Source organism: Triplophysa dalaica, chromosome 22, assembly GCF_015846415.1.
Source record: "Triplophysa dalaica isolate WHDGS20190420 chromosome 22, ASM1584641v1, whole genome shotgun sequence".
Lineage (NCBI taxonomy): Eukaryota > Metazoa > Chordata > Actinopteri > Cypriniformes > Nemacheilidae > Triplophysa > Triplophysa dalaica.
Genome location: NC_079563.1, coordinates 4730965 through 4749691, shown reverse-complemented (window position 1 = coordinate 4749691; position 18727 = coordinate 4730965). Strand labels below are relative to the sequence as shown.

Genomic DNA, 18727 nt, shown 5'->3' with positions numbered 1-18727 from the left:
ACCACAACTAAAGGAAACACTCATCACCATAATGGTGACTCAACAAAACCATCAACATGTAAACTTGTGTTCATTTTCAATCAGATCTTTTGTAAACGTGCAACAGAAATAAAGTGACAGTGGTGTCTGTAAGTGAAGGTGATAAAAGTGTTTGTGGAGTTGAAAAAAAACTCCTTGTGAAAACATTGGAATTTCACTGTTAATTTCCCAGAGAATTTGACAATGTTTACCGTATTTTTTCTGTGAAAACTACAGAATTTCGGCATTTTCTGCATTTTTACAGGGCTTTTCCGTAAAAACAATGGAATTTTTGCTGTTAATTTTACAGACAATTTTACAGTGTTTCTCCGTATTTTTTTTGTGTGAAAACCACAGTATTTTACTGTTAATTTCACAGGCATTTTTTACAGTGTATTACAATCAGTTACACTCTGAATTCTGCTTAATTCTGCGGTTCATCGCGGCCGTAATCTAAATCGTTAACGAAAGCAATACATACATTCTAAATCATAAACACTGAACAGACCTCTTCTAGATCAATGGTTCTCATGGGTCCAGGGACTCCTGGGGGTTCATAATAATTTGTGACCTGTGCCAGCACAATGAGGTGCAATGTGCACGCTCTAATTTTGACATACAGTGAATTTGAGGTTTCCATAAGAGCATGATTCTAAGGTCATGGGTTCAAACCCAGGGATTGCACATACTCAGAAACAAATGTAAAGTATAATGCAATGTAAGCCCCTTTGGATGAAAGCGTCAGCATAATACACAAATGTAAATGTCATAAAAGTACAGTAAGTGCATTAAGCCTTTTGCCAATGCTCCAATGTTTTAAGTGATGGTTTGTTTAACTGTTGGGAAGATTATCTGATGTTCGACATTATATTAGATCCTTGCATTACAGGAGATCTCTGTACTGTAAAAATAGTCAGTGGTATCCCCAAAAAGTGTCTGTAAAGTTTCAGCACCAAATACATCACATATCTTTCATTACAAGAAGCTGAAAAAAGCCATTTCTGTCTGAAAAGGAAATGCACCGTTTATGTTTGTGTCTCTTTATTGCAAACGAGCTTCAGATCCCCTCCGCCGTATGCTAAATAGAGGATAGAGCACTTACGTAACCGGATCTCAGAGTACACCGCTCTAAGCGGGCCTCGAACCGGATCTCTCGTGCATGGGAGACAGGCGCTGTAAAGGCCAAGTTATACCTAGGCATACCCTACGCCGTAGCCTGACGCGCACCTCTCCAAAAATGTAACAACGTGTCAACTCAACGCGGACCCTACACGGACTGCAAGCGCTGTGATTGGTCAGTTTGGCAGCTTCATACTTCCTTCAACGGATTTTCAGCCTCTTCTTCTCTGGCGTCTTCTTCAGGCAAGTCTAGAGATCTCAAAAGAACAACATGGCGAGCATTGACATTGACCAGGTTACTGAGCGTCTGATTGATGATCGTCTGATTGAAGAGGTTCGGAAATACAGTCATCTGTATGAATCCTCTTCGGCGGACTATAAAGACTGTCAGATGGTGGCGAATTCTTGGAGAGAGATTTTCTTTAACGTCGTTTGCAAACACTAGAATACACACAAAACATCCGTGAAGAAGAGCAGACCCGTGAAAACACAAAGAGCAAACTAGTGTTTCGGCGGTGTAATTGCAGTACAATGCATACTCTCAACACAGAACCATAAATGTTCATGGCAGTATCGTCTACGTACGTAGGTCACGGCGTAGGTCTGACGTAGAAGTAAAAATCACACTTAACGATGAGGCTAGAACGTTGCTTGAGGTCAATAAAATATGAATTAAATGGAAAAGACAAAAACATAGAACAACACATGCTGAACATTTGCTGTGTGAAATGTTGGCCATTGATGATTAATCATGTGCATGTATATTACTAACAGATATATACATTTACATTTACATTGAGACATTTAGCAGACGCTTTTATCCAAAGCGACTTACAAAGAGTTTAGGAGCAATAAGCGATAGTTCATACAGGAGCCATAATACATTAGGTGCCAATACAAAGTTACTTGTTTCAACAAAAGCTAGACACTACCTGTTGAGAGAAAGAGTTCGTTTTTTTTTCTTTCATTTGTTTGTCAAGTATTCACAGAAGAGATGGGTTTTAAGTAGTTTTTTAAATGTTGTGAGAGATGTGGTTGAACGGACAGAGTAAGGAATAATGTTCCACCAGGAAGGAGTTGTGAATGAGAAATAGCGGGAGAGCGATTTACAGTCCTTATGGGAAGGCAATACAAGCCGCCGCTGGTCTGCTGAACGCAGGGATCTTGATGGGGTGTAGGAGTGCAGGAGAGTGTGGAAGTAAGCCGGTGCAGATCCAGTGATAGTCCTGTAGGCAAGCATTAGTGACTTGAATCTGATACGGGCTGCAACCGGTAGCCAGTGGAGAGAGATGAAAAGGGGAGTCACGTGAGCCCTTTTGGGCTGTTGGAAGACGAGGCCTGCTGCTGCGTTCTGAACCAGCTGAAGTGGTTTGATAGCCTTTGCAGGAAGACCAGCAAGGAGAGCATTGCAGTAGTCCAACCTTGAGATTACCAGGGCCTGGACAAGGAGTTGTGCCGCATGCTCCGTGAGGTAGGGTCTGATCTTTCTAATGTTGAATAAGGCATATCGGCATGACTGTGTTGTCTTTGCAATGTGATCATTGAAGGATAGCTGTTCATCAAATATGACTCCGAGGTTCCTGGCTGTTTTGGAATGGGTGATAGTGGTATTGCCAAGATGGATGTTGAATATATACAGATAAGATAGCTTTCCCGTAGCTCAGTGGTAAGACCAAGGTTGCGGGTTCGATCCCATGGGATTGCAAGATGTAAAATGTATAGGATAAAGCAATGTAAGTCGCTTTGAATAAAGGCGTCTGCAAAATGCCTTAATGTAAATGTAAATGTAGATATAAACACAGATATAGGAATAAACATGCATTCAGAGTACTTGTATATGACAGACACCTTTGTTGTTTCTTAAGACATTTTTGTCGCTGGCTTGTGGCTACATCTGCTCTTGCCTGAAAATGGTTGACAGCATGTCAATGGAGGAAGGAGGAGCTACACGCTCATAAGGCGGGCATAGCATAAACACTATGACATCAGAATGACAGGAAATCGTCCCACAGCCTGTTTTGTGTCACTGTTGTGGTTTAAAGGAGATGACAAAAAGAAGAATAGATGGATTTGTATAATGACAGGGTGTTTCTGCACACACGCTGGCGACTCAGTTTCTGGTAAAAAATACATTTAAAAGTGCACTTTCTGGGATAGGGTATCTTTACGTGTCTCTGTTATACAATTACAAATATTGTATAAGACTATGGATAGGTTAGAGATAAGCTATTCCACATTACAGTCATTATATGTAGAAATGTGACAATATTTCTTTGTGGGTCATCCTCCCACCTCGCACTGGTACGTATCTAAGATGTCTGCTAAAGATCTAAATATATGAAAAACATCTGCTGTGTAAAAACATCTGATAAACATCTTAGACAAACAGAGTTTAACATCCATTCTAAATCATAAACATTGCACAGGCATCTTCTTGATGTTTATATGACATGTGACAGCAGACGTCTCCGAGACGTATGGGAAGGTGCAGAGATGACATATTTTTGTAGGCTAATCCGCAAGCGCCACGTCGCACCAGTTCTCACCACCGAAAGACCCCAGAAACTTTTGAAAGATCGCAAAATATAAGATCTGTGTTTAACAAATGTTCATGATGATTACATGTTTTGTAATGTTTCATGTATTTAAATGTTCCTTCATAACTTTAAAAGTTCAAAACCCTTTAACACTTGTGGTGTTCCCGGGTCAACATGACCTGGCTACAGAAGAAAGCTTCTAAATCACTCAATATGCTCCATTATCGCCAAATATTGGATTCATTCTTCTATCTTTGAGTTAATACTGGTTTTGTGTTTCATTTTCAGACAGATTAATTGTAGGCCTAGTTCATCTGAGTTTAGGAAAAAGCATTTTTGGTGAATAATTTTGGCAATATCACATAAAATATGGCAAAAACTTGCACTGATGTTCACACTATAGACTACTTGAATCTAGACTCATTTGTTTAACCAGGAAATTTGTTCAGAAATGCTTTAATTGTGTACAAAATAGCACATTATCACACTTATCATGAAATATGAAAACGATCCACTGTTTATCACACTAGTGTACTGAAATGTTTAATAAGGAAGTTTAGGTTGAAATGCTTTTGTTTTTTTCAAAATCGCACAAGGTGACACTTGTGTTCCTGATCACAAATGACTGGCCCTTTGAAAGACTTTTATGTACAAAGTCACTCAATTTCAGCCAAATCCATTAACATAACTTGAATTTTAACACGAGGGTCGTAAGAACAGCACACCTCACACAATAATAATGAACAGGACTACAGACTGCACACATGAGCATTTTAGTTTATTTTATTGCTTCACTTTGACTGCACTTATTTCCCTTTCTCCTTCTTGACTACTTAACATGTACATGAATAATTGTTTAGGTCCAGTGTTCTGGCTGACGATATTCTGAGACGGAGAGGTTAACCAGGAGGCCAACCCATCTGACGGCCACCCAGGACATGAATGTGAATGCGATAAACAGATTGACCCCCGTCAGGACCCTCATTGACCACCAGCCGGTATCCTCTGGGTAATCCCACCTTCTCAGCGCACTTCTTTGCGACAACCATCAGGTGTCCAAGTAACTGTATCAATACAAAGAAACAAGTGTATATTATAAAAAACAATCTCAAAAGTTAATTTCACATGACTAACTTTAGTCGTCTAGTTGTAGCATGTACTGTAAATGTCAACAAAGTAGGCATGTATCGACTCACCGTGAGCCGTGATGAACCACATCAGTTGAAATGAATGGTGTTACATGTTTTGAATGGCAGGGGCCGCTGTGTTTGGAAAATGTGGATATGTTGTAGCGATGCGCGATTGCGTATGTCCGCGTGTCGGGAGGATCAATTGATAAAAATAAACATTGTGATCAATTGTGGGTGGGTGAATAGTGCTCTACTCTCAGCCAGTCTTGTCTCTTTGTTCTAAGGTTACCACAGGATGCAGTTTATGCCCAGACCTGATGGCAGAGCTGAGAATGGGAAGCGGTGACCTGACAAGAGCGGAGATGATAGAGCTGGATAAAGGACGCGGCGACTTGACACAATTTTTCTACAACACTTTAAATGCTATTAGCTTGTTAATGATAATCTTAAATTTATAATTTACCTTACCAAGTTTATTTATTTTTTATTTAGCCTTGTTGTGCAAGCACTGTTGAGCTTGTGCAGAGGCAGCAGCTTCTGCAAAAAAGAGGGGAACTGGAATCCCCTGGTTGGGCCTGGGTTCTCCTGAGGGTTTTTTTCTCGATTGGAGTTTTGGGTTCCTCGCCACCGTTTGCATATTGTTTTGCACTATTTGCCTGGCCGGTGGGGCTGCTTTAGAATTTAGAAGTGAGACATAATTAATATTGCATATAAGAATTTATAGTCCGTTTAATATTTGACCTGTGGTTCTCTCTCCTTTATCTCAAATGTGTGCTTTCACTTTACGTCTGTGTGTGCGTCTATGTCAATGTGTGTAAGTATGTATGCATATTGTGTGTGTGGAGCATTTGTATGTCTGTCTTTTGTGTTTTCTCCTTTTTCTTGTTTTTACAGGTATATGCCTTTAGTTTTTTTTCTTGTATTCAATGTGTCTCATGTACAGCTGCTTTGTTACAATGAAAATTGAAAAAAGCGCTATATAAATAAAGTTGAGTTGATTTATTTTTAACAGCATAGTGTTAGGTGACGTTAAAGATCATTCGGGCATCACTACTGCATATCCACTTTTTCCAAACACAGCGTCCCCTGCTCTTCAAAACATGCATTGTTCGATGTGGTTCAACACCGATTTAAATCGTTTTTCAACTGGCACTCTGTGAATCATTATTTGCAGCTGAATCGTGTCAATAAGAGCCATGTATCCCTGTGTGCTATGCTTTAACAGAAGTGATGAGTATCAGACACTCACCTCTTTATCAGCGTCCTCTACTTTAGAGATCTGAGAGATGGGTTTTCTGGGGACCACCAGGAAGTGTGTGGGGGCCTGAGGAGCCACGTCATTGAAGGCGATGCACTATTTATTACACATACACACAAGATAAGTGTGAAGTAAAGGATTGAAACATGTAACTTTATGTTACTACAAACATATATTCTATTCAGATTAAAGCCATCACTGCTATAGTAAATACTAAACTATACTACAGTATTTCTTCAAAGAAGTATTAAAAAGTATTTCAAAGCTACTGATGATCAAGCCATGTATTTATGTTTAAAATAGATATGTTTTACTTCTCTTGGAAAATGTTTGGCTAGACAACAGCCGGCTTTTGTGGTGTTGAGCCTTTAGAGGCTGCGATGAAACTGAAGTATGGACCTTAACCAGCAGCCTCCACCCGTTAACGTGCTTAATATGGAGAAGAACCCCGGAGAGCTTTAAAGCCTCAGAAGAGATGAAGACACGGACGACTTGTTTTAGAAATGAACTACTTCTTTAACGTAAGAGTGTAACACTGTCATGAGGTCGTGCAGCAGTAGAGATCACACGTGTGTGCATGTAAAGCCGCAGCGGAAGTGCAGAATCATGACAGCAGCACCTGATCATCTTCATATATGATGTCTGCAGGAATCTCTTTACGGATGATTTTGCAGAAGATCGTGTCACCGCCCGACTGCGCGCTCTGCGCTCGCAACACTTCATCCGCCATCGTTACACAGCCGCAGATCTGGACACCCGTCAATCATACACACCACTCAACGCCTATTGGCTGAGAATACAAACTGGTTGTGCTTAACACGACGCCAACAACTATTGGACAGATGATCTTTTTCATAATAAAAGCCATAACCAAATTAAAGCGTACTTTACATGAATTTGATACAACACTGTATGCACACAATAATTCCCATAATAATATTCTGTAATGAAGTGGATTTGTAAGCAGAGTTACAGTAAAGAATTTGCAGTTAATCTGAAATAATAATTAAAATCACATTTATGGGCTTTCACTTTGAAACATTGACTTTCGTTTTTATTTGCTGAGCGTAGTTACGCTTGTATTCTGCTGCTGACATGTCTAACAGTAACAGATATGTTGTGTTTTGTCTTTTACTGGCTGGAGTTTGCTTCATTTCATGGAAACGATCGTTAATAGGTAACAACATACCTTATTTAAGCAGTGACTTTAAATAAAGAAAACGTTATGTTAAAAGGCTTTGTTAAACAACAGATCACTGAGCGTTCTTTATACGGACACTGTCACTTTAATACAGCAACACTTCCTGTTCAAAATTTGTCAACATGGAATCATTTATTTTATGAACATGAATACAAGAATATTGGAATGTTTGTGGAAAGCAAGTGATATATTTCTAAAGATCCTCACGATGTGTAAAGGGTTTCATTGAGATGTATGTAGTATTGTGTTAGTTTATTCCTTACACTACCAGTGCTGTGAGGCAGCTGTACCTGTAAATGATGATGATTTTGTGTTTGTTTGTTTGTGTGTGTGTGTGTGTGTGTGTGCTAAAGGTGTTAAAGATGCTGTGATGCTGACTGGACGTGGGCTCATACTGTTGGCCGTCTGCACATTGATGATCTACATGATCCAGAGACTGAAGTCTTTCTTCTCTCCAGTGTGTCAAGAACCTTCAGCCAGTCTGTGAATCTTTAACATTTTATTGTGCTTGTGTGGGTTTATATTTCTGTCTTTTTTAGTGAAATGTATCATCTTTGCAGGTCCATTACATGAATCTAGCCGACTGAAACAAGAACAAGCTAGAGTAAATCAACAAAATAAACACAATGAAAAGGCAAGAGAATATAGTTTGTGAATCTATATGTCTTAAATATTAACATGTTTCACTGTAGGTCAGTCAAAAACACATTCACAAAACAATACACTCACATTGTCTTTGTTTTTGAAGACATCTGATTACGTGGAGGCCGTGATAAAGCCGAGGCAGAATTTATTTCTTCAGCAGAAAATGGAGCGTTACCATCGCATGACGGGAGAGACGTGGAAACTCGGTCAGGGTTTTACTGTCGGGGTGAGAAGACTGACACCACGATACATTTCACTGCTTCTGTACCCGTGTGTACGCTTGTGTGTGTTTCAGTGTGTGTAGATTGCAGGGAGACACTAATAAGTGTTACTATACTGAACTGTGATATTAAAGGGACAGTACAGCCAATGATTCTGTCATCATTTATTCTCTCTCATGTGTTTGTAAACCTGTATGTGACTCTTTCTTCAGTGGAACACAAAATAAAGAGATGTTGAGAAATGTCTCAGTGGTTTTGTGTTCCAACAAAATACAATAGAAGTCAATGGAGTTCTGTGTTATTTGATTATCAACATTCTTCAAAATATCCTATTTTGTGTTCTGCAGAAGAAAGTCCAACAGGTTTCAAATGACATTTTTTGGGGTGAACTAAAACTTTAAATGGCTCTGTTTTATTGACGTGGTTCAGGAGGATGAGAGTGAAACGCATGATGATGTCGATGTAAATGAGACCCCTTATCAGAGAGCCAAAAGGAGGCGGAGATTGCAGACCGCTGCTCAAGTCCCTGTTCAAAAGGACGTCCCTAAAGAGAAGACGGTGAGACATATGGTCACATCATTTTCATGAAATCATCCTTCCACATGTGATAAAAAAACTCACATGAAGAGATGGGCACTGAAAGCTATTATAATTGAATGTCTAGTGTAGGTTACATGAGAGATAAATGTTGTTTTTGTTTCTCTTGTTGAAGGTGATTGTTTTACCTGATGAGCCACAGCCGGACGCTGAGGGGGTGAGTCAACCTTCTGCATCCACAGCAATACAAACAAGAGAAAGAAGTCCTCTTCTGTGATGATGAGTTTGTTTACTTCTCTGCAGGTTGTCAAAATAGCCGTCAGATGTCCAAGCGGAAGAACCATCCACAGGAGATTCCTCAAAACCTGGAGCTCTTTGGTAAGTCATTCCTGACGTCTTTGAGCAGCGTTCACTGTGGAGAAGCTGGAAATGTTCTTGTTATTTCTTCCCATCAGCTTCTTCTTGACTGGATAAAGAAGTCTGGATATCCTCCTGCACTCTACACGCTGTGTACATCATACCCCAGAACACCTCTTCTGACGGCTGCTGATGTGAGTCTGGAGGATGCTGGTATCCTCATGCACACTGTACTGAATGTTGAAGAGAAAGATCCATCCACGACATAGACACATACATTTCTGATAGACTTCTGTTAGACAGAATGCAGCTAGTTGTGCTTTGTTATTTTTCAAATATTTTATATTTATGTTGTTTTTCTGTACTTAATATATCATGCAGATAGACTCATTTTCCAACAAATACTTGGATTAGGATGCGTTGTCTCATTTCAGTACAAAACTCTTCCGTAGTTACGGTTTCATTTAATATGGATGCATTCCAATTGTAATTTGGAAAAGATCCTGTATACTTAGTGAACAACTTTAAATTTGTATAAATAAATATTTTATGGTTAAAATACAGTAACTTGAATGGAAAGCAATGTTACATAATATATACATAGTTTAAATTAAATTATAAAGTATATATTGTATTATGGCTAATATACTGTAGTTGTAAGGTAATAAAGACTCCATATAAAGCCCCTTTGAGTAAAGTGTATAATTACGTTTATGATCATTCATACATTCAGTCTGTTACTTTTCTACTATTATTATTATAAAATCCTTATTGATCACATTTTCTTACAGATATTTAAAGCAGAATCCTGTATTATGTCTCTTTATCTCCATCTGTCTTTAAAACATTAAATTGCAGGTTACTTTACCTGTCAAATGAGGTCTACCACACATTTGTGGCTAATAGCTCAAATTACAAATCATTGTTCAATTTTTGTGTACTCGGGCAATATATGATTTTCATTTAAACCCTAAAAAGTAACCTTTTTCTTTTAAATAACTCATTCTAAGATATATACCACATTAAATGAATATAAAATAACACAACGACAGATTTGAAGAAGTGCTTGAGTATATGTATGTGGAGATGTTCAGACTATTCAGAAGTGCGCGCTGGTGAGGTTTCATGAGACATGCAGTGCTACAAACGCAGTCAAAATCCTATTCCTTCCCACAACCAAGCTCATTTATTAATAAGCACTTTGAAAGAAAAGCACAACCAGCGGCATGTTTGGAGTAGCTTGCGATTAAAAGTACTTTATTAGTTCAAATACAGCAAAGAGGAGGCTACCATTTCTTGACAAATACACAGAAGACAGTCAACACATAAGAAAAATAAACGTTTCAGATTAGAGAGGACAGTCAGATAAAGTCCTTATACGCTCCATGTCCGTCACGTTCATCATTCCTTATCAACAATTATTTTTGTGTGTGTGAAAAGACAGTTAAGTATGCACGCTTGTGCACTTGTATAAAATGTTACCGTACTTCACATGCGTGTCAATGCCAACTTAAAGGAGGTTTTATCCAGTGATATTGCGAGAGAGAGAAAGCTAGATATCACTCTATTGTCATGTACAATTCAAGAAGGAAGTGTCTATTCATCATACACAGCAGGCATATGTACTAGAAGCTAAAACGAGACACGCTGCAGCAGTACTGACACAGAGCGACTGGATTTGGGCATTAAATGCTTGTATGGCACATTTTGGTCCGTTGTTAGTGTTGTTGTGTCAAACATATCCCTCTTCATATTTACACACATCGGATGAATAGACGTCAGCTGTGGCTTTTTTACATGTCCAGGGCCGCTTACAGGAAGTAGTCGGGGGTGCGGCGGGTGACGTGGGGCTCTCCGCGTCGAGGGGCTGGATCAAACTGAAGGCTGGGAAAGAAGAAAGACATTTGCTTACAAACAACTACTCGGTGAAATAACTTTAGCGTGGACCTTTGTAACATTTAAGCAGTATAATCTAACTTACAAGGAATATTTAAGGGTATCGTCTAGTTCCATTATAGCGGCCTGGTTGCCGCAGCGATAGCAATAGTTTGGTGCACTGAATATAGTGACAACGTTCCTATCGTGACACCAATTGTACCCCTGATGGAAACAAAAGGTTGTGATTATTCTCCGGCAGTTTAAGAACAGTATAATACAGCACTGAACGGTGTGCGTGCGTCTCACCTCCATGACCAGCTGATGTGCACGAGAGACCAGCGTGAGACCGTTAGCGTGGTTGAAGGTTTCAGAGATGTCCTGTCCGAAGGTGTAACCAGCACCTCGAGGAGAGATTCCCCACCCGCCACGATCATCAGGGTCTGACCACAGCAGATCGCACATCGGCCCCTAACACACACACATATATCAGTACACTTGAGCGGTCAAAGCTCACGGTATCAGCAAAGATGTTTTATTCAATTCAGGTATAAACCTCAGAACAACACGAAGTTAAAAACGTTTGTCTTAAGTCAAAAGGGGTTTTCTAGCCGGCAAGTCTCTAATTGCTTGAATGTACCGGCTCATTTCATTCAGAGAAAGCACATGCAGTTGTGTCAGCGCTGTGAACGTGTTTCTGACCTCATGAGGAACCTCCTGCAGACGATCCAGAGCACGAATGTGATCCAGCGTGTCTATTGATGGAGACAGACCGCCGTGCAGACAGAAGATCTGACAGGACACATAGTTTGATTAACACACACACACAGAGACATCAGTTGCCTGTCCAGCTCTGATAGTTTAGTCTGATTTACCTGTCCATCCACCAGCGCGGTCAGGGGAAGGTAGTCGAACAGATCTGTGAAATATTTCCAGACGTTAGCGTTGCCGTACTTCCTCAAGCACTCGTCGTAGAAACCGTACACCTGCGTGATCTGTCTGCTCTCGTGATTCCCCCGCAATATCGTGATGCGCTCCGGGTATCGAACCTGCCGGCCACGTAGAGCACATGAAACATTTCTGAAGTTCTGAGAACTTTTCCCTAAGTTTGCATTCACAGTGTAACTTACCTTCAGCGCAACCAGAAGCGAGACCGTTTCCACAGAGTAATAGCCTCGGTCCACATAATCACCCATGAACAGATAGTTAGTGTCCGGTGACTTGCCTCCGATTCTGAAGAGCTCCATCAGGTCATGAAACTGACCGTGTACATCGCCGCACACTGTGACGGGACAGCGCACCTCCTGCACATTGGACTCCTTGGTCAGAATCTCTTTGGCCTGCAGGTGTAAGAACAGCTTGTGTTGTTCAAGCATTCTCTCAATCTATCATCATCACCTCATACTGTTCTCCATACTGATGAGAGGAACACACTCCTGACACACATGAACATCACAAGACGCTGCGCTGTCACACACTGACGTGTCGTGACTTAAAGAGGAGAGAACTTTGACTCACAGAAGCTTCAGCTACTTAAGTGTTTGAAATCAGTACTTCATGTCCAGTTATTTAGTCGTGTTACACGTGGGATCACCTTTACAGGGTTTATTCTGAGATACCAAGCAGCTGGATATCATGTTTGATACAAAAGTGTCGGTGTAAAACACTATGAAATGATCAGATTGAGGATTGACTCCTGACGGCCAGTAACGGCACGAGCATGTGTGCTGCTGATGTCTTACCAGTGTTTCCCCTATGTTTATGCCTTTGGGGGGGGGGAACTATGTGCGGTCTCTATATTTATATGCCTTTGTGGCGGAGGTCTGGACAATACTTTTACAAATAAATCATATTTAATCAATTGAGCACAGTCGAATATGTAAATAAACATCTAACGTTTTATCAGGCCATTAATTTGTTTATTTATATTCAGATACCCACAATTTGTAGGCACTTGTGCTAAAGCCAAGCATTAGTGGACTATTTTAATAAAACTACTGACAACTAAATGTCACAAGTGAAAATAATTTATCATGAGCAGAAGTACTTACAAAGTTACTAACAAGTAGCATTTTCATTCCATTCATACTAGAACTAATTCTAAATAATCCCAGATTAAAACATGATTCATTATGAAATGCTCTTAACATGCTAATTATTAATGCTATTGATATTATTAATATCATTAATGCTAAATGTAGATACAAGACGCTATGGTTTATAATGTCACAAACCTATTTAGCAAACAGTAAACTGACTGACAGCCTAAAATACTTCTTTACTGCTGCATTTCGTTTACTTAAGCGTTACAGTAAAAGTGTCCATTAATTTACCTGATCTTGGTGTCTGCAGGTCTCTATATGCGACGCGTCTTTGGCGGGAGATGCAGCATTTACGGAGCAGAAAGGGTTCAAATGAAATGCGTTTGGCACTATATGAAGATATTAAAGATATCGGCCAAATATAGTCAACATAAATTTCCCTGAGTGTGTACAGCTCAGTTGTGTAGACGCGCTGCTCAGTTTAAACTACAGAAATAGTCTGATGATGTAAAGGGTTCATTATGTCCCGCGGTCTGAACGGAACGAAGCCAAGCTAGGCGAAAACCTGTCATCCGGTGGTGACTGGACTGTTGCTGCTTGTCAGGGGCAGGGCGTGCGTCCTTTCTTTACTTAGCCATTTTCACCACCCTGGGAGCGTTTTGAACGCAAATATTTGTATCTGCTTGCTTTTCCGATGTTTGACACGAAATATTGTCGGACAGGCGCTCTCTTTCCACTGGTCGGAGTGTGTTTACCTGTGTGTGAGCGGAGCGCACGTGTCTGTGTGTGCGCACGCATCAGAGTGGAACTCGATACGGAGACCAAAGGAGAATTGTAAACGTAGAGTCTGAAATGACATGCCGCCGTATAAATAAGATAAAGACCATAATGCTATTTAGTTTGTTTAATAAAATAAAAAGGTATAAACATGTTCTGTAGGAAAGGTAACCTTAAACGCTCTTCTCTACTCCTGTGATCTGGATACATCAAATAAGATTAACTTGACCTTCAAGGGGGGCAGGTGGTGCCGTTGGCGGGGCGGAGCGCCCCCTAAGGTAATGGTAGGGGAAACACTGCTTACTATATAAAAGTCACACAACACTTGTCTAAGATCAATTCTAACAAGACATATTTCAGAGATACAGAAGTGTGATTGAAATCAAACACATTTCTGCTGTGAGAACAACCTCAGTCACCATGGAGACCGTACAAATGTGTTCCCATGGAGACCAGCGCTCCTGGTTCTCTTCTAACCTCTTTTGAACTGTAAATGAGCACATCTTGGCCAGATGATTACTTTCTTATACAAAATTATGACTATTTATACAAAGAAAGAACAGTAGTCTGACAGATCCGATCACATCAAAAACAAATTCTAACAAAGATATTTGAAGTCTCAGCGAACACATTCCCTTTAGAGACCAGAAAGACAAAGCGTTCTCTTCTATTTTAAACTGTGAACGTCAGACTCGTGCAGCTGAACTAATGGATGGAGAAGTGCTTTAATGGATTTACTTGAGCAAATATCCTTTAACCTCACATGAACCATACGCACAACATCATCAACCTGACCAATGTCATTCTTTTAAAATTATGTACAGTGAAGAACAAGCTCTTTTCGAAAGCTCTACAAAGTGAATATATACATCATAAAACTTATTTGTAGCAAAATAATGCGTTTTTGAGCAAGAAACGACACGAGCTAGAAGAAAAGTGAATAACTCATCTTCACAATGTATCACCCAAACATTAAAGTGCAAACTGCACGTTGCATTATTTTGAGTATCTAGTCCATGACATGTCCACAGAAAGCTAAATGAATGTTCGGCTATATGCAGTTCAGATATTTAAAGAACAAACGCCTTACCAAGGTAATAACCTTCAGTTATGAATCTAACTTTGTTTTTACTTCATGCGCCATTTTAAAAGATATGAAGGAAAAACAGATCTCTATAAAATCTCATGGCAAACATCCCTCCAAGGTTAAATGGAATTATGTATTGTGTAAAGTTTATATAAGGACGATAATCCAGATATCAATATTTACTGACAAATTGTGTGATGCATTACATAACACACATTGGTCATTCTTGTTTTTAAGAAAACTTCTGACCAGAATTAAATGTGATCTCCCTCACACCTCTCTGATTGTCACAGTTTGGGCGAATATTCAGAGATTGTTTTACTGAAGTGAACATGAAGTGAGTCACGATGATATCAGACAGGTGTGGTGATGAAAATGTCCTTCAGGTTAACATCATTTTCTGTGATGTAATGCTTGTGTAAAAAACCTGTTTCACTGTAAATAAAGTGTATTCACTGAAGCTAATTCGTCAACCAGACGCTGAAACACAGCAAACAAATACATCTGCATCATGCAAGAAAACTGGAATAAAACATTATTGGCAACAACAGCATCACCCTATAAATGCATCGAATTCTGGCATAAAACTAGAATGAGAAAACAGTTTATGATGCAGCTTTACCAGGGAGATGACACTGCTGTGACTGACAGATGAAACAATCATGGAAAGTAAGATCTTTAACGTTCATGTTATTTTGACATGATTTGAACTCGACATCACACATTAATGCTGTTAATATGCATGATGATGACATAACGCCCAGTCTCGTTTCAGGCATTTAGTGTAAATTCATTGGTGTGTTTTACAACAAGAAAAAACAGAACATGTCAATAAGATGAAAGTTAAAGACACTTATTGTTGAAATCGTTACGTTACCTTCTCACAGAGAGACCGGACTTGATTCTCGCTCAGTTGTTTGCAGTCGTTCAGCTGCTCGACCCACTGGTCAAGCTCTTTAGTAAAGGCTTTATCATCCATCACCAGCGACATTATATTATTCTCTCTGATTCCGCGCCTACTTTTATATTACGATCCACTTTAACGCAATACTGCCGCACTCACGCGCTGCGCAGGGCCGACGCGACGCGCATCAAACCGCGAACACCGCTCTTCGACACAACTATCAGCTCGCTAAACGCTCAATTTTTTAACTCGAGCTTGTCATACACAGGCGCGTGTGATAAAGGATATCTGGCGCTGCTGAATTTTATTTTGCCTCCTCGCGCTTCCGACCTTCCTCATGAAAGCGCCGTGTAATGGCTGCGGGTGACGTAATCAGACGAGAGCGCCACTGTAGGAGGTGCTGCCCCCTGCGGAGAAGAGGACCAACAGCAGTACATACAACTGATAAAGAGCTTTCCACAACAGTACGTTTAAAAGGGATAGTTCACACCCCAAATGTATGGAATTCCAAACCTGACTAAATTAATAATAAAAAAATAGATCATTGAATTAATGTAAAAAGTCAAAAATAAATGAGTATGTATACTTTAATTTCCTTATTTACGTGTAATCATATATTTTTTCACATTTATTTATTTATGTATTTCTTTGTTTTGTGTGCTAATGAGTGAGGCCGTGTTTCATCTCAGACATTACCAATCGATCGCAGAGCGGCGGTGCTGAAGCTTTGAGGCCACAGGCACCGCGTGTTATGAACAAACGAAACGAGGTGGACGAAGTTGCATAGAGTTGGCAATCTAGTCATTTAATATCACCCCAACTGTATGTAGATAAGGTTCTTTCATTAGGGACATGGCTGTAAAACATTATCCGGTCGAGATTTCTAAAATGTCTTCGCACACATTTTTTTTATGGTTTTGTTTTAAGGCACTTACACTTATGAATATGTCATTTCCCTAAAATAAGGATATTATTTATCAAAAATCTTTCATAATTACTCCAAAAAGTATATCACTTTTGGAAAAAGCCAACAGATGAATTGAATTTTATTGCCAATCATAGGCCTACAATTCAGATCAAAAAGCTCTACTGTATTGACAATCAAAAAATAAATGTGCTGTTGTTTCAATTTCTGAATCACGAAACCTACATATATTATGATCAATATTAAACCAATATTAAATATTAAAAGAAATTCTAAGGAAGGATAAATATCATTAAATGCTTGATAATATACTTCCTTGGCTTTGGGAGGTATAGGAAAGATACATCGTTCTTATTTTTTTAAGAGAGCTGTTTGAAAAAAACTGAATCACATTATTTAGTTTACACTGAGCTGAAAATGTATCATGAATTAGTAAAGTTCGTATTACTTTGTTTGCAAAACTATTCCTAATAAACTCCTCCCATTTATTTGTAAAGATGGTAAATGAATAACTTAAGGATATACTGGGAAACATATTTTTAACCAACATAACAAAAGCCTTGGGAATACTATTTAACACCTTATGATATTTCTTATATCACATTGCAAATCATATTTTTCACAACATATTTTGTGATTCAAAAAGTGACCATTTTCATCTAGAAGATGAACAACAGACCAGATATCTCTTTCAAACCCATTTTTAAAGAAGAGTGACTTATTTCTGAATAAAATATACTGATTATTCCAAATTGGAGTATTATGAGGGGTACAATTTTGTTTATAAATCAGTTTCCAATATAAAATAAATGCCTGTGAAAATCTGACAATTTAAAAGGGAAGTTTTTGTATTGAAAAATCACAATATAACAAGAATTTAATTTTTGAAAAGATTTCTAGGTACACAAAACCAAAAATCATTATTATTTAATATAAAAGATTTAAGCCAATTCATTTTAAATGTTCAATTGATGCAATCAAAGTCAATGGCCTTTAAGCCTCCTTCTATAAAATCTTTCACCAAAATTCCTTTTTTGATATAATGAGCTTTTCTTTTCCAAATGTAGAAAAAAATTCTACTGATTAATTATCTTGATCTTTCTTTCCGAAATAAACATTGCACCTGCAGGGTAAACACATCTAGATAAAGACTCAGTTTTTGTCAATAAAATTCTCCCAAATATAGAAATATCCTACGGAAGCCGATAGGTGTCGCCGCGCTGCAACGGAAGAAAACACATGCAAACACAAAATCACCATTGAATTCCCAAAGCCTCTATATTAGTTGGGAGACACATGCCCTGCAAATCCTCGCAACACAAACAAATCCATTAATTAATTCGCTGCAAATTCTCGCAACACGAACAAAAACGCGCTGCAAATGGGCAACAACCCAACGGAAATGTTTCCAGGGGGCTCAAATAACTGATGCGCAATGGCTGGAACGCATTTCATTCACTGTGGACATATTCGTAGGTTGAGTTATAAATCAACTAAATTGAAATGCGTTTTTCTATTCTATTCTAGCCGTCCGATTTGAACAATTTAACGATTAAAGAAAACCATGAAATCATTAAAAGAGACCATGAGACTTTGTTATAGCTGCACGACATGCTTTCACAAGTATCACTAACGTGAAAGGACGAAAAAGTGTAATATTATATTGTAATATATTTTTTAATCAATTATTAAGTAAATTTAACACGACCGACCACAAAGAAAATAGGACCCCAATACAAGTTATTTGTTGATAACTCCACCTACGAATGTGGCCACAGTGAATGAAGCGCGTTCCAACTATTGTGCTTCTGTTATTTCAGTCCCCTTGGAAACACTTCCGTTGTGTTGTTGCCGATTAGGACAATAGCATCTGGCTGCAGACGAGATGCACTGTCAGACACATGCACTGTCAGCCGCGCATGCGCACTCGTCACATGCACTCTCAGCCGCGCATGCGCACTCGTCCCATGCACGCTCTAACGTATTTCACAAGGTGAACTGTAAGATTCTATTAATAAAATGTTAAGGTTACTGCTTTTTAAGAGTACCGTGAATACTGGTGGTTCAGTTCAAGGCCAGGTATTTATTATAATT

The 18727-nt window shown here is 39.1% G+C and overlaps 3 protein-coding genes across 4 annotated transcripts; 1 reads left to right on the top strand and 2 right to left on the bottom strand.

The window, feature by feature from the left end:
* Positions 1-4441: 4441 nt before the first annotated feature.
* hint1 (histidine triad nucleotide binding protein 1) lies at positions 4442-6841 on the bottom strand. The gene is made up of 3 exons (XM_056737494.1): positions 6682-6841; positions 6054-6158; positions 4442-4738 (listed from the first exon to the last, which is right to left on the bottom strand). Exons 1-3 carry the CDS (start codon positions 6790-6792, stop codon positions 4574-4576), a joined length of 381 nt encoding a protein of 126 aa, XP_056593472.1. The 5' UTR covers positions 6793-6841; the 3' UTR covers positions 4442-4573.
* A 161-nt stretch (positions 6842-7002) lies between these two features.
* On the top strand, positions 7003-9709 carry ubxn8 (UBX domain protein 8). Of its 2 annotated transcripts, none has more exons than XM_056737491.1 (8): positions 7003-7239; positions 7617-7742; positions 7824-7897; positions 8012-8134; positions 8559-8687; positions 8842-8883; positions 8970-9044; positions 9122-9709. In XM_056737491.1, the coding sequence occupies exons 1-8, from the start codon at positions 7158-7160 to the stop codon at positions 9290-9292; spliced, it is 822 nt and encodes a 273-aa protein (XP_056593469.1). In that variant the 5' UTR covers positions 7003-7157; the 3' UTR covers positions 9293-9709. The 2 variants fall into 2 exon arrangements, with proteins under 2 accessions (XP_056593469.1, XP_056593470.1); XM_056737492.1 differs by lacking the exon at positions 7003-7239 and adding an exon at positions 7359-7495.
* A 543-nt stretch (positions 9710-10252) lies between these two features.
* On the bottom strand, positions 10253-16093 carry ppp2cb (protein phosphatase 2, catalytic subunit, beta isozyme). The gene is made up of 7 exons (XM_056736622.1): positions 15682-16093; positions 12029-12238; positions 11774-11947; positions 11601-11690; positions 11208-11369; positions 11005-11123; positions 10253-10907 (listed from the first exon to the last, which is right to left on the bottom strand). The coding sequence occupies exons 1-7, from the start codon at positions 15793-15795 to the stop codon at positions 10835-10837; spliced, it is 942 nt and encodes a 313-aa protein (XP_056592600.1). The 5' UTR covers positions 15796-16093; the 3' UTR covers positions 10253-10834.
* Positions 16094-18727: the final 2634 nt, after the last annotated feature.

Excerpts from the sequence above, each read along its gene's own strand:
- ubxn8 (XM_056737491.1), top strand. The coding sequence starts at position 7,158 with ATGTCTAACAGTAACAGATATGTTGTGTTTTGTCTTTTACTGGCTGGA. Across the intron at positions 7,743-7,823 it reads GTGTCAAGAACCTTCAGCCA|GTCCATTACATGAATCTAGC; the intron begins GTCTGTGAATCT and ends TCATCTTTGCAG. Across the intron at positions 8,688-8,841 it reads ACGTCCCTAAAGAGAAGACG|GTGATTGTTTTACCTGATGA; the intron begins GTGAGACATATG and ends CTCTTGTTGAAG.
- hint1 (XM_056737494.1), bottom strand. The coding sequence starts at position 6,792 with ATGGCGGATGAAGTGTTGCGAGCGCAGAGCGCGCAGTCGGGCGGTGAC. Across the intron at positions 6,159-6,681 it reads TCATATATGAAGATGATCAG|TGCATCGCCTTCAATGACGT; the intron begins GTGCTGCTGTCA and ends TGTAATAAATAG. Across the intron at positions 4,739-6,053 it reads TAGAGGACGCTGATAAAGAG|TTACTTGGACACCTGATGGT; the intron begins GTGAGTGTCTGA and ends GTATTGATACAG.
- ppp2cb (XM_056736622.1), bottom strand. The coding sequence starts at position 15,795 with ATGTCGCTGGTGATGGATGATAAAGCCTTTACTAAAGAGCTTGACCAG. Across the intron at positions 12,239-15,681 it reads TCCGGTCTCTCTGTGAGAAG|GCCAAAGAGATTCTGACCAA; the intron begins GTAACGTAACGA and ends TTACACCTGCAG. Across the intron at positions 11,124-11,207 it reads CACATCAGCTGGTCATGGAG|GGGTACAATTGGTGTCACGA; the intron begins GTGAGACGCACG and ends TGTTTCCATCAG.